The sequence below is a fragment of the Homalodisca vitripennis genome, chromosome 1 (genome assembly GCF_021130785.1).
Source record: "Homalodisca vitripennis isolate AUS2020 chromosome 1, UT_GWSS_2.1, whole genome shotgun sequence".
NCBI classification, from domain to species: domain Eukaryota; kingdom Metazoa; phylum Arthropoda; class Insecta; order Hemiptera; family Cicadellidae; genus Homalodisca; species Homalodisca vitripennis.
Genome location: NC_060207.1, coordinates 74,989,662 through 75,005,009, shown reverse-complemented (window position 1 = coordinate 75,005,009; position 15,348 = coordinate 74,989,662). Strand labels below are relative to the sequence as shown.

Genomic DNA, 15,348 nt, shown 5'->3' with positions numbered 1-15,348 from the left:
ACAGCTAGGGGATGGTCCGCTTCGCTTGGAGTTTTGCAACTTTTTGAATATTAATAATCAACTCTACAAGCGTATTTTGTTTACGGATGAGGCACAATTCACTCGGGATGGTGTCTATAACTTGCACAATGAACACTCATGGGCAGAAGAAAATCCACATGAGGTAGTGGAACAGAACTTTCAACACCGATTTAGCGTCAATGTCTGGTGTGGCCTTTTGCACAATCGGCTGATTGGACCTTTCATATTACCTGGACGCCTAAATGCTGAGTTCTATTTGCATTTCCTTCAAGAAGAGTTGCCGCAGCTGTTAGAGAATGTTCCTTTACATCTCAGACAAAATTTGTACTTCCAGCATGACGGAGCACCTCCCCACTTTTTACGTGCCGTTTCTGCTTACTTAAATCATCAATTTCCTGGACACTGGATTGGTCGTGGAGGGCCTCACCCTTGGCCACCAAGATCACCAGATCTATCTCCATTGGATTATTGCATCTGGGGATGGATGAAAGACATTGTATACAAGACAAAAGTGAATTCTCGTGATGAATTAATTGCCCGTATTATGGATTCGGCTGTGCAGATACAGGGAAGTCCTGAAAAATTAAGAAACGCAACAAAAGCAATACACAAACGTGCTGCAAAATGTATTGATAATGATGGCCTCATTTTCGAACATCTATTATAAAAAGGTGCGTACGGTTGGCCCAACCTGATTAATTTTGCTTAAAACTAGTAATGTATTATACTGAATAAAATCGATTTTTTGGTACTTATTTCTGTTTTATTTTAGACTTTGATTATATCAATTTTCTCAGAATTAAATTCTCTACAATTAATGTTTGTTGATTTTATGTATTTATTACCAATTTAACAAAGTTATTGGAAAATGTTGAATTTGTTTATACTAGTGATAGTACGATAAAAGTGTCAGTATGGTTTTAGAGCAAAGCGCAATACAGTGGACGCGGTTTTATCATACACTCTTAAATGCTCTGAAGGCTTAGAAAATAAGTTTAGTATAGGTGGAAGGATGTATGATTTTACCAAAGCCTTCGACACTGTTTCTCACAAAATTCTTCTGCAGAAATGAAAGCACTACGTATTTCAAGATTCAAGTATTGCACTCATGAAATCTTACCTCGATAAACGTTATCAGGCTGTATGTTTGGAGGGCAGTGTATCTACTTTTCAGTTGATGGAGCATGGAGTCCCACAGGGCTCAGTGTTGGGACCACTGTTATTCATAATCTATGCAGATGACCTCCCCAATGCTATTCAGAGTGAATCGGTGGAAGCTTACCAGTTTGCTGATGTCTTAGCACTTGCTGTATGTGAGAGGGGTAGCATGGCATTGAATTTGAGATTAGATGGATTATCGAACATCATACAAAATTGGAAGAAATAGTCTCTGCCTCAATGATGCTAAAACGGTGGACATCAAATTTACATCAAATCGCACTAGAAATATGCATTCAGAGGCTGTCAAGTTCCTTGGTGTGCACCTTGAATCTAATTTGGGATGGGAGACACACATTAGCTCGCTCGTCAATAAAATCTGTAGCGGAATATTTACTCTCAGAGTCCTTTATCGCACCATCTCAATTCAGGCCTTGCTTACCGTATACTATGCCTATATTCATAGCCACTTGGCATATGGAACCATTCTCTGGGGAAACCATTCTACTGCTATTCATCTACTGGTTCTTCAAAAGAGAGCATTTAAGGGTAATGACAGGAACCCCATCTAGAGCACATTGTAGACCAATCTTCAAAGAACTTAGAATTTTAACCGAACCAGCAATGTTTGTACTTGACTGTTTAAGTTATGTCAGATGCAATATTGGAAACTTTTCAGCCTTTAAAGATATACATGAGCATAATACCAGACATAGACAGAATCTCTTCATTAAATTTCATAAATACGCAAGAACTCAAAAAAGTGTTGAGGTGGTATCAGTGAAGCTTTTCAATCTTTTACCTGTTGACACAAGACTGTTGTCTGTAAAGCACTTCAGACAAGAGCTCAACACATTTTTTACCAACAACCCAATTTACAGTTATTTGGAGTTTTTTTTATATTATACATTTTTTTAATAATGTATAAAAATTGTTATTTCTTTGTATGTAATTTACTGTTTACTCTAAAACTAATTTTTGACACTATTCCATTTAACGTGATTATTACGAATAAAGATTGTTTGACTCTTTGACTTAGTTATAGTTGTAAATGAGATCTTTTGAAAACACCGGACTCACCGGTATTGTTTTCAGAAACCGGCCACTCAGGCACTCAGTGATTCAGGCTGGGACGGCGAGTTCAGAGAAATAGCTACGTAATCGGAATCCCCTTCCTATTGCTGTATCTCCCCTTTTCTTTCGTCATTACGTCCTGATACTGCAAGCGGTTCGAACAGAATAGACGTATTGGTTGGTGTAGTAGTAAGTCGTGTTTGTCAAGTGAAGCGGTTGATTAAACCAATTTATTTGTAGCTTCAAAGTTAATTTTGTTACCTAATACTTTAAAAATAATGGTTCATCACGTAAAAGACGAGGTAAGTTCCATTCTTTTAATATTTTCCCTAGGTTTGAACATTTTCAACACGTGTGGTAACATTTTTTGGTAACAAAAATTTGGTTCTAACATGTTTACTAACCCAGCAAATCTTGTCAAACTGGCGATCCTTTCCCCCTAATTTATGAGTAATGTAGTTTGCACGAGAAAATATTTATTGAATTAAAAGTAAGTCTCACAAAATTATTACATGTCTGTTTCTTAAAGATCAATCATTAGTAAAATGCAAAACTTCATATTCAATTTTACAATCCATCAATACTAGTTTCCAATATTATTTTATTGATCACCTTGGAACCATGTCAATGACTAAGCAATAGGAGTACTATAAAAAGCCTCTTTTATAACTGAAAAGATATAATAGGGTAGCACTATATGGGGCTTGAGAAAAATAGAAAACATTTGTTAGTATTGTGTCAGAACTATTTATATTACAATAAAAAAAACCACTAATTATATGTAATATCTATTTCAGGATAGTATTTATGGGTAGGGTACGATAAGCGAACCTGGTTTTTTATATCGAAGAATGTTTTGTAATCATTGATACCTAATATTCGCATCTCAAATCCTAGACTATCAATCGATATAAAGTATCTATAGTTCTCAATAACAATCATATGTGGTAAATTAAAATATGGATCTAATATTTACAGTGATCAAACAAATTATTATAACCAAAATTAGGAAAACTGAAGACGGCGATATTTGCTCCTCTCACAGTTACAGTTGTTTCTTTCCCACAAATTTCACATAATGGGTTTTTTCCGCACGAGTCCAACATGTTGAAGTCATGAAAAACATGTTTTATCACCTTCCAAAGCAATGTTGTGTAGTTTTTTAAAATTGACTGTCATTTTTAATAATAAAATGTTACTTATATAAAATTGAAATATTACCTTACTTGTATTATTTTAAACAGTTTACAGCTGCTGATATAGATTATTTAAGTTAATTGTTAAAAATAATTATCTGTATCGATTGATTATATTGATGGTTATGATTAAGTAATATCGTTTGCCAATTTTGATATAAAAAACCGGGTCCGCTTATCGTACCCTACCCGTATTTATATTATCCATGTTACCTAGAATCATTTTAACAATTTCCTTTAGTAGGATATTTTTTGTCACAACAAATATTTGACGCTTATATGCTATATAAGTTATTGAGCAGAGCGTATTAGTTTTGAAAGCTACTTTAGTATTATCTGCAGGTACTATTATTTGACAAGTTTCCTTATTGGGAACCAAAATAAATTTCATTATATGTTACTAGCACTTTTTTTGTTTCACAATAAACCGAAAAATACTCGAGTAATACTACCTCTCGCCAAATTGCCTCCAAATAGGCCTATACGAGCAACTCTTCAAGTACTAGCCCTAGACGCACAAATCGTCTGTCACTTTCAAATAATTAATTGTTTTTTAGTTTTTGTTTTCATTGATTGTCGTATGCATGATTAATTTATAAGTTCATCATGAATAATTTTTATCTTTACCTCAAACTGAAGAATTTAATTGGCAGAATACATGTGGGATTCAAATTCGAATGATTCAAATGATTTATTCAGCCGATATACAAATTTTAATAGGCTACGTCTAGTGAAAACAACATTCAACTACAAAACCTAGCTGTGTGCAATAATTAGAGTCTGTGCACCAATAAATGTCCATCAGGTCGTGTACTAAAAATATAAATAAAACTAAGCATTCATGCAGGTATTAAAATTGAACACTAACCAACATTTAAAAAAATCACTACATATAAGAAATATAAAGATTTGACTAATAGATACAAACAGTGTGCATTAGTTCATGTCCTTGCACTAATTAATTAATTAATATATAACAGGCCCTGCACTAATACAAAATAATATAAATATAACTAGGCATAAATGTGAATACTAAAACTAAAACTAGGCATACATTTTGTGAAAGACTACATCTAAGAATACAAAACAGTCTTGATATGACTAAGAACCATTATTTTAATCAGGGTTCATTAATTGAAGTACATAAATCAATCTAAAGAGTATTGGGCCATGCAATATACAGATAATAACACTAAACACATGCAGAAATAAAAAATAAAAAAAAATAAATTTAAATAGCCAAGCAGAAGGGAAGCAGAAAGGGATATCTGACAACCAGGATTTTAGGACAGGTCCAAACTTCTGTACCGGGAACTGTCTAACTGTAAGGAGTATGGAGTTGAACATTTTAGTGCCTATAATAGGGAAGCAATTTGAAATCTTGTGTAACCTAGATATCTATTTACATGGACATCAAGGCATTTCCTGGTTTCATACTATGTTACACCTGCATTAGTGATGTAGTCATGTTCTTTATGCTTAATTGCTAAAAGACATCGGTATATACATTGTACACTGTCATAATCTGGTGTTGAGAAACAGTGGTCTACAGTGTTCAAGCAACTGTGCCCCACTTAGGACCCTAAGGGCTTTTTTCTGTAACCGAAGAACTCTAATTACACTGGTAGAGTGTCCCAAAAGCCTGGGGTACCATAAACAATGTGGGAGTGGAAAAAGGCAAAGTAAGCTAACTTAACAAACTCAGAGGGCATTTCTGCTTTAAGCTTTCGAAGCAAAAAATTACCCTACTTAGCTTACTACACAAGGCATCAACATGCTTATTCCAGACAAGCTTCGAATCAAGATTAAAGCCAAGCAACTTCACTCCCTCCAAATTAGCACCATTGTTGCACAAGCTAAAAGTAATCACCAGAGTCTTATCCTGGTTTAGGGACAATAACTGTTATAACTGAACCAATATGAAGCATTTGTAAAAAAGGTTCTTAACAAGTGTTTCTGCGGTTGTACAGTCCTCATGAGTTGCAAACAAGGTTGAGTGATCGGCATACAGCAGAATATTACCTGCTACATTGTATAAATATTAATAATAAAAATAAATAAACAGAAATGGCCCCGGAATTGAGCCCTGAGGCACTCCATGCTCAACAACCAAGGGGTTTGAGGTTTGTACCATCCCAGGTTACAGATTGCTTCCTTTGGTGTAAGTAAGATTTCAAGTTTTTCAGGGCGCAACCCCGTAAGCCGTACCTTTCCAGCTTTTTCAAAAGATCTTGTGCAACACGCAATCGAAGGCACGTGAAAGGTCACATAACAGTACAGCAGTAGAAACTTTTTGCTTCAAAAGAATTAAGAATGGCCTGAAGAAGTGAGTCCACAGCTTCGACAGTAGATATATGCCTTCTGAAGCCAAACTGTGCTGGTACCAAGAGGTGATGTGAATCAATCAAAAAAGTTGCACAGCTGCTCCAGCATGACAGATTCAGTGACTTTGGCAAACATAGGTATTAGGTCTGAAGCTCGATACCTCGTTTTGTGGACCCTTCTTGTAGACAGGGTCAGACCTCGATGCCTTCAAAATCTTAGGGAAAACCCCTTCGGACAGACACAAATTTATTAAGTCTGTTAGAGCAGGAGCTATACTATAAATAACCCTTCTTAACACACATCCACAGACATGTCATAGATGTCTTTACTCTTGGAAAACTCTCTTCTAAACGGAATTTATTGTAGATTTAAAAATCTGCAGATTTGTACTGTTTCTTTTCTATTTCAAAAGATATCGGGTTTTATGTAAAACCCTAATTTTTTTATGTTTTGATCTGGCATCTTAACACAGTAAAATATCTTTAAACCACCAACATGTTTCTTGTAACTAGAGTTTTAAAGCAATCTCTCATAAGTTATGTTACAGGTTTACATTTGACGGTTTTGAGATTCGATTACAGGAGGTGGAAGGAGCTTTGGTACACCTTTACTTAAATTTTATTTAAAATAATATGAATATAGGGGTTGCATTTTGTTTCTTTATTATAGCAGAGTTGTCTTCCTAATATGTTAATACATGTTATCTGAGTCATTCTGTATATATGTACATATATCGTACATAACCCATAATATATATTTCCATAATAGTGCTAAAATGGTTAAATGTGTTTAATTAATACTGCTAATCAGTCATTACATATACTAAAAAATTACTTTAATTAGAAATAATGGACAACATACCTAATAATGAGTCTTTCCTGCTTCCCTTTATGTTCATTCACAATTGTCCACTTCCATGTTTTCTTTACCTTAGATGCAGTCACCACACTGTGTGGGGGCGTGTTTTTTACAGATGAAGAATTGGCATTTTGTACATCTAGTCTTTGATAGTTGATTTTGTTGCCAATCACACTTGAAGCATTCTTCTAGAAGTGACATCTGCTGATAGCAGATAAGTCCACTTGTGATTGCATATATTTTTTTTACAGAAATCCTTTGTCAATCATCTTAACCCTTTCCGGGTCAGGAGGCAATATATTGCCGCCATAGATCTTGTCTGAAAAGTGCCAGGCAGCAAAATATTGCTGTCGGTGACATATGCGAAAAAGCGCCAGGTGGCAATATATTGTCTCCTTGATATTCGTCGTTTTCTTATATAAATACGACGTTTCAAGTTTTATGTTTTTTTATTCCCTGGTATATTTGTAGATAATTAATATGAATATCATTTTTATTTTGGAGGTCTATGCATTTTTATTTCGTAATTGTCACATGACATTATCAGCTGACTCGATCTTTCGTTGTTAATTCTTTATGGTTTAGTGTAATCGCATTATTGTATGCTGAATTCTTTTTCATAATTTTATTTTGTGGTTGTAAATATTAGTAGTTTTAGTTGTTACGTGCTTTAGCTATTGTGTGTAGTAGTTACAATGACTGACAATTTGCGATCTCACGGGAGTGAAATTGTAAATAGCACATAGAAAAATGTAAATAAATTTCAAATAAAAATTGTGTAAATATTTCTTGGTAAATAGTGTTTTTTAACTGTATTGAAACTGTTTATGGATTCTACAATCATCTGTTTACCAGTACATCCATAATGTGAATATTTATTTTAAGTTTCTTGCAATGTAAGAGTCAGTTGCTTTAACATTTTATGTTGCGAAGTTACAATTATGCGTATTTATAAATGTGTCGTACAAAATTTATTTATGAGGTAAATAACACAAATTTTGTCTGGTTGTTCCTTTCTAAATGTATGATATAATAAAATAGCTTTCCCACAGTAAAATTATTTTTCCTTTTTTAGTTATTTGCAAAAAAATAAAAAATAACAATTTTTTATGTAATCTATTAAAACATTTTTTAAAATTTTAAATTACTTAAAACTACACCTACATATTTTTTTGTTGATAGTATATATCTATGATGAGTAATTTGGTGCAACTTTTAGGTTATTCTCTAATTTTTATGAAAACTTATAAATTTTAATCTAGGAGACTGCAAAATCGCCAATTTTAGCCTGGCACTTTTGACTAGTCACAAGAAGATATGAGATGTGAAAAAATTTTTCAAACATCTCATATTTGCTCCTGGCCCTGAAAGGGTTAAAAAACATTTGTCTCAATATTTTTGGCTGGCTCATGTTCTCCTTAAAAATAGTGAAGCTGTTCTATGTTGCTATGTTCAAGAGCAAATAAAAAAAGTCATCGGGCCATCAGTTGCTGATTTCTTGTGACATTGTTATTTTCCTTATAGCGTATATGTCCACAACATCATCTCCTCCTTTACTGGTGTTGTAAAATAGTATGATTTCAGTTTTTCCAAATGTAGTGGAAGACTCATTTTGGTCGATCATGTCACCATGCATAGAAGATAGCAACAAATAATTCTTTTTGTTTCCTTGATATTATTTATTATATTGCATCCATCTCTAAACGCAAACATTGAACTGTCTACAGGCCTAGCCTTGGTTTCAAGGAGAGCTCGAGGAATTTCACATTTGTTTTTTTTCGCGGTGTACCTACTACTTTGAGCCAGTGTTCTTTTAGTAAGTAAAAACACAGTGGAAGTACCAGTTGCCAATGGTTACGTTCCTTCCACTTCCTGAAAATTGGTTCTTTTAGATGTTTCACAACAATATTTAGCCAGTTATCGACTTAAAATGGTCCCTCAAGTTGCTTACCAGAATAGATTTTGTAGATTGCTGGTATAAAAGTACTTTTGCACACACCAATGCAAAAATCTTGATTTCATATTTTGCTGGATTATTCGAGATATTGCTGGAAATTGCTCCCACCTCGAAATGCTTTAAGCATCTCATCCACTGTGACAAACTCACAATGTAGTATTCTGGATGTTATTTACAAACACTGTAAATCTTTGTGTCAATGGCGACATGACCAACTCTCATTATTTGAAGAATGCTGTGTGTCTCATTGTGCTCTTGCTTTTGGCTTTTGATGAAGATACCAGATTATTAATATCTTTGCTTATATAAGCAAGCCATCCATTAGTATATATCGCATCATTGTCTGTCTTTTAGAGATTTTCGAGGTCATCTGTATCATCTAATACATATCGTGGCAATTCTGCTATGCCTTTTTCTTGCTCTTTTCCATCATCACCTATTTGAACTAATATACCATCAAGATTTTCAGCATCATCATTGACATAAAAAAAGTTCTTCATGATTGTCTTCATTGAAAAGTTCTCTCCTTAACCCTCCAAGAGGTCTCTAAACTTTATTTTCACCCATCTCCTTTCTAAACTATATAAGTCTGGTGATCCTATTTTCTTTGTTGATGTTCATTTTACAAAGCACACTTACAACAAGAGCTCTAAAGTCTAAAAGTCACTAATAAATATACACTATAAAACACAGTCACGTGAAGGGGTGCATACAGAGTTTTATTCTAACAATACAGTTACATGAATGTGCAAACTGAGATATTGTCCAGGCCTCTATGCAATTTGAACTGACACTGAGCCTGAGTATATTAGGGTTTATTATGGTGTTGCATTCTATTCTGAGAAAGAGGCTCGTGAAGTAACATGATGCTCATGGCTGCCAAACGCACGAAACTTTTTTTGAGATGAACTATATACCCAGAAGAAAACTTTTGTGATGCGCCTTCTGCCGGGTTATATCCAATATATTTATATATAGGTTATAATGGTCGCACAGTGCAGACAGCTAAGGTGATTGTTGCATGTCACTAGTCCTGGAGTATTTTTAAGTTTTATTTTTAGTATTTATTGTACCATGAAAATATCCGAAATACAAATAGGCGAGTGATTTAGTTTGTGTGATCAATCATAGACACGGTTAGTGAAAATGACTTGGGAGAAATATAAACATTGGAAAAAAAAACTTAAAGTAACCTTTTTTGCATAAAAAAGTATATATCTGAACTCAGCAAACCTGTCTCTGTAAAAGAGCAAAAAAATTTAATAAAACATGGCTTTGGGTACCTAAAAAACTGTTAAATGATTAAAACAAAGCTTTTTAAATTTTCTTTTCTTGCAATCTATTTTTCTCTTACTTAGTTCATTAAAGACAAAAAAAATAACATAAATTATTGCTGTTATAAATTTAAAACATTACCCACCCTAGTGCCAAATCTCCATTAAAGTAAAGTGTTAAGGGTATATTATTCTTATTAATTGTATATATTTTGTATTTACACCATTAATACATTTCTCATATTCATATTTAAGGTTCTTAAAGTATGCTATCTCACTTTAATATAAAAATTTGTTTTTATTTTAATATAAGTATATTGTGAAATTCTGTTACGTGCAATACATTTTGTATTTCTGGCAAGTACATTAGATTTTTTTCATATTTGTCATAATAAATTTTTACTTTTTGTACAAGTGCCTGTTTTGGTGTGGTTAATCATTGCAAATGAAACCAAAATTTTAATTAGCTGGTGTCAGAATTATACTGAAGAAAATTGTTACATTTATGAAATTCTATGTTAAAAAGATAAATCATCATAGTTCATCAAAGATGGTAATGGTGTAAGGCTTTTTTTTGGAGACCTCAATATTGATCTATAGCCTCTTGTAGGCTCTTGTAGCCCAGCATGAAACTAGCTGCCAGTACAGTCATATAGATGGCAAGTTTATTTTAACTGTAGAGTAACAACTAATAATAATGAAATTGTAGGCTATTGGATAATATTAGCTACTTTATCAGTAATAAGTGTTTCTTATATAAGTATGTGTACATTTTAAGTTATTTTTTAAGAAGTAAGAGGAAACTAGTTGAAAAATATGTCTATTAAATTACAATTTAATGCCTTTTTGAAAGCTTATCTTAAAAATAAACCCACTAATTTCTAGTTACTTATTGTGACTGCATAAATTTGTCATATTCAATACATCACGCCTGATGCAAAGAATTTCTCAATTTTAAACAAATAATAACTTTAACTTAAAATTGTATTGATACTGATATTTATCTAAAAAATGACAATACCTCCAGAATATTTACTTTGCATAATTTCTAGTTTTATATTTATAGGTCCCTCTATGGGCATATGTAGGGCAATTTTTTCACACCCGATACTCACATTTTAATTGGTTTTATAACAAAATCATGTATTTTATACCAACTATAATTTAAAATCAAATTCAGTAGGCTTTTTGGGGTATTACAATAAATAATGCCCTTTATTTCATTAGTATTGAAATGTATAGTTCAGTCTAAATGTCACATCTAATATGTAAGGAATGGCTGATATTGAAATGTGTGTATGCATGTATATATATATATATATATATATATATATATATATATATATATATATATATATGTGTGTGTGCGTGTGCGTGCATGCGTGTGTGTGTGTGTGTGTATTTTGTATATATAAAATGTACATTGTCATGGCATACAATCTTATTTCATTAATTGTTATAAAAATAACTATTTATAGCATATTATTAGTACTACAGTTGCTAAAACTAAAATCAAACAACTGTTGTAAAAGTATTTAATCACTTATGCTTTTTAATCAGAATGGATTTTAGCTGATGTGGAGATGGAACTTGTGTAATGTTGCCAGAGGCGTGATGCATTGTGGTTGTATGAGACATTAGGAGGATTGTGGAAGGTTACAGAGACAATTTCTGAGAAGTGATGTGTTGCACAATAGATCCAGTCATTGGAAATACTGCCACGTTATACTGACTGCTTGTATAATTATAGTCTAACACATTTCTGAATCATTTCAGTTGGTATGCAGTTTCTCACCAAATGATATTGAACGTTGGTTGTTAATATTACCAGTATATATATATATATATATTTATCATGTTTAAGTAAATGGATTTGGTTATAGAGGGAGAACAAGGTTATTTTTTACTGTAGACTACTAAAGTCCTTGGAGTTACGTAATATAAAATTGTTGACTGTCTTGTTTCCTTTGGAGGTCACTGAAGTAAAATCACATTGCTCTTGTTGATAAATTAGTTTTACTAGCTTTTTACATTAAAAATTACTACGGTATAGTTTATTCCTTGCTGGATTAATGTAAATTGGGCATAGCTTTATTCAAGTATTGACATCATTTTACCAATGTTTTGTTTCCTTATAAAATCATATTATTATTTTCATTTGAATAATCTTCGGATGTCAAGGATATTGTATTTGCCTCACAAAAGCTTTCTTTGTGCAAAGCATGGTGTTATATATTTGTTTTCATGTTTAAAACTACATAGTAGAAAATTATTTATGTGTAAATTTCCTCTAGTCATTAGGTTTTGTTAACTACTATAATGGTTCTTATACCAATTTAAAAAACTGAATTATACATTTTTTAATTTTTAATAGCATAATTTTTAGCATGATTACTATTTACGTAAAACTTCTAATATCAACACACTTAAAAAATTTATCTTGACCACTTCTGAATTTGATGAAATTTGGTATAAAGTTTGTCCTCATTCCATCAAAGGAAAACTGCCAATAAAAAAAATATGTCAAAGGGTTTTAAATTTACAGCTGTGTAAAGTTTCTCGAAATCTACTACAACAACAAACCGCAGTCAATATATTTTGAAATTACTATAGATTTTTTCTTAGTTGAGCTAGATATGATAGGGGTGTCATTTTATTTATTTTTAAATACTCCTGCAGCGCTACAACATACTTTGTAATAACATTTTTTTGAAAAATGAAATTTAAAAAAGCACTTTTGAAAACAAAATATTCCTATAACTAGTTTAAATTTATGTTACATGACTCTCTAAATTTCAAAGTGGGAGGCTAATGGGTTCGTAGTTAAATAATAATTGAAAGGTGTTTTATGAAACTTTTACTCATCCTACCTACTACAGATTTCTTTACATTTTGTTACATTAATCATCAAGATATTCACAATATGTCTAGATTTCGTGGATATGAAAATGACAAAAGATGAGCAGAATACAGAAATGTCACTTTTACTTTATCTTCTTCATTCTTCTCCAACACACATGTTAGCAACCACTTTTGACCCATATACAGCGGTATATTATATCCACTAACTTCTATTATTTTTTGTTTTCAGGGCATTTTTTATGGCCACTGTTTCCTCTGTCGTATCTTCAGTGTGATTTCATATTGATTGTGGCTAACAATACATTCAAAATAACGATACTTGGTGTCTGATTTCAGAAAGACCTGGAAGCCAAGCTGAAAGAGGCTGGAAACAATCTGGTTGTGATTGACTTTTTCGCCACCTGGTGTGGACCCTGTAAAATGATTGCCCCTCAAATTGCGGTCAGTGGCATTGTTTGACTTGCATGGCTTTCATACACATTTAATATGGCATACTTTAAAATGTTATCCTGTTATATTGTGATTCTGATAATCAGAAAAGTTTGGTATAGTGTATTGTATATCATCCCTTTCAACATTGCTAAGGATTGAATGTAAGAATGGAAAGTGAACATCAGTTATTTGGCTGGTTTCCAGTGAGCTGATGTAGCTGCTATTGTGATGTTCAATACTAAAAAAATTTAAAATAAGGTTTTTTCTCACATTTTCTGAGTTTCAGAATGCACAAGTTGAAAACCTATCTAACAATCACTAATATTTTAAATAATTACAAATTAATTAATATTTTAATTTTCATAAAAATTATATGTAATAACTTAGAATTTGCTATTAAATCAAGTATTTATATACTAGTAACTCCGCTATTATGGGGATCAGTGAATTCAATAATTAGTATTTTGCCTTGATTCAAAAACTAACTTAACCCTTTGAGTGCCGCAGCGTCTACATAGTAGATGTTGTGAAATGTGCATAAATTGCTGGCATCTACCCAGTAGACGATTTGTATTTAATTAATATCACATATAATTCATTTTTGTTTTGACAAATAACTTATTTCACAGCAATCTACTAGTTTCGAACAATCGATTGTGATTGATTTTTATTGTTCACCGCCTCCTTGTAGTTATTTGCAATCAGAAAAAAAAACAGATGACGCAATAGTTGGTCACCTGCTACTTGTTGCCATTAAGTACAGAGTTTGGTTTGTTGGGTGCATTGTGCTAGTTTTGTGTGTTTATGCTGAAAACTGTTGTTATTACTATTCTGCAATTGTGTTCAGTAAAAATTACAATGCATTTATAAACTTCTTTTTTCGAGTTTATTTGTTTAGTGATGTATATTTTATTGTTGAATTGGTGATGAAGTAAAACGCAAGTTCCAATCAAACTATTGATTTTAGGTGAAGTAAGGTTATGTTGTAGGCCTGTGTATATTTTATTGTTGAATTATATAAATATATAATTAGTATTTTACAGTAGTCTTACTTCATTGAGTGAAATAGGATAGATAATATTGTTTCTAAACTTTTGACAAAGTTGAACAAAAATTGCTTTTTGTTGTATTTTGTATATACTGCAGTATCTGGTTAAATATTACTGTAACACACTATATTATTATGCATGATTTTTGTTCAGTTTTTCATGCTCTTTCATATGGTATAGCTAAAAAAAATAAAAAAAATATTGTATATATATAAAATTTTAGTTCAAACTTGAAATTTAATTTTTTAGTTTTTTGTTATAACTTATATTCTTTTTGTGTAAATAAAAATAAGGTATTTATTTACAATACCGTGACCATGGAAAATGGACTTTTTTTCATGGGTTGGGCATTTATAGCCTAGTATTATTATCACAGGTGCATATAAACTGGGGGGAAAGAATATTATTGTATTATATTGATGCCTTTCGGGCATTATTGCGTTAAGGAGCAGGGGCATCACGTGATCTGGGATTCGACTTTTGCAAGCTCGAGTTAATTTTTTTTCTAAAAGAGCAAGCAGTGCGCAGTGCGCAGCGGACAGGCATCGTTGACAGGATTAACGTACTAGTCACTATCATTTCAGTAACTTATCACTTACCTTAATGTTCAGGTGGGGAATTGCTTCCACGTAAGATAACGAACATCCAACACAAAGGTGTGCCATTACCACTACTGAACTAGGAGGTTAAGAATAGACACGGAGGAACAAAATAGTTCAAAATGGCGTCTCTTTTTTATTTGAGAGACCCACGGAGTAATACCAAACTGTCAAATAAGGAGGTTAGGAATAGACACGGAGGAACAAAATAGTTCAAAATGGCGTCCCTTCTTTATTTGAGAGAGCCGCGGAGTAATAAGAGGTACTGTCAAAAACAGAGTTTTCAGAGAATTTCAAAAAATCGTAACTTCTTTGATTTTCGTTGCCGACGAATTTTTTTTTCACTATTGTTTTCAGGAAAAATTGTAGTTTTCAGGGAAAAAAAATGAACATACCTTTCCATGGTCACGATATTGTAAATTGATACCAAAAATAAAATTATAATATTATATGGAAAAAATACCTTGTTTTATAACACACAAACTAAAAAAAAATTATTCAAATCGGTTGAATAGTTTTTTTTTAATATAGTTTTTTCCCCAC

At 32.3% G+C, this 15,348-nt stretch overlaps 1 protein-coding gene across 1 annotated transcript in view; it reads left to right on the top strand.

Annotated features, from left to right (window-relative positions):
* The first annotated feature begins 2,360 nt into the window (after nt 1–2,360).
* Nucleotides 2,361–15,348, top strand: part of LOC124364801 (thioredoxin-2-like) — a 33,525-nt gene continuing 20,537 nt past the window's right edge. The window contains exons 1-2 of the mRNA XM_046820568.1: nt 2,361–2,555; nt 13,062–13,166. Coding sequence (XP_046676524.1) covers nt 2,532–2,555; nt 13,062–13,166 — 129 coding nt within the window. The 5' untranslated portion in view covers nt 2,361–2,531. The remainder of the gene's footprint in view (nt 2,556–13,061; nt 13,167–15,348) is intronic.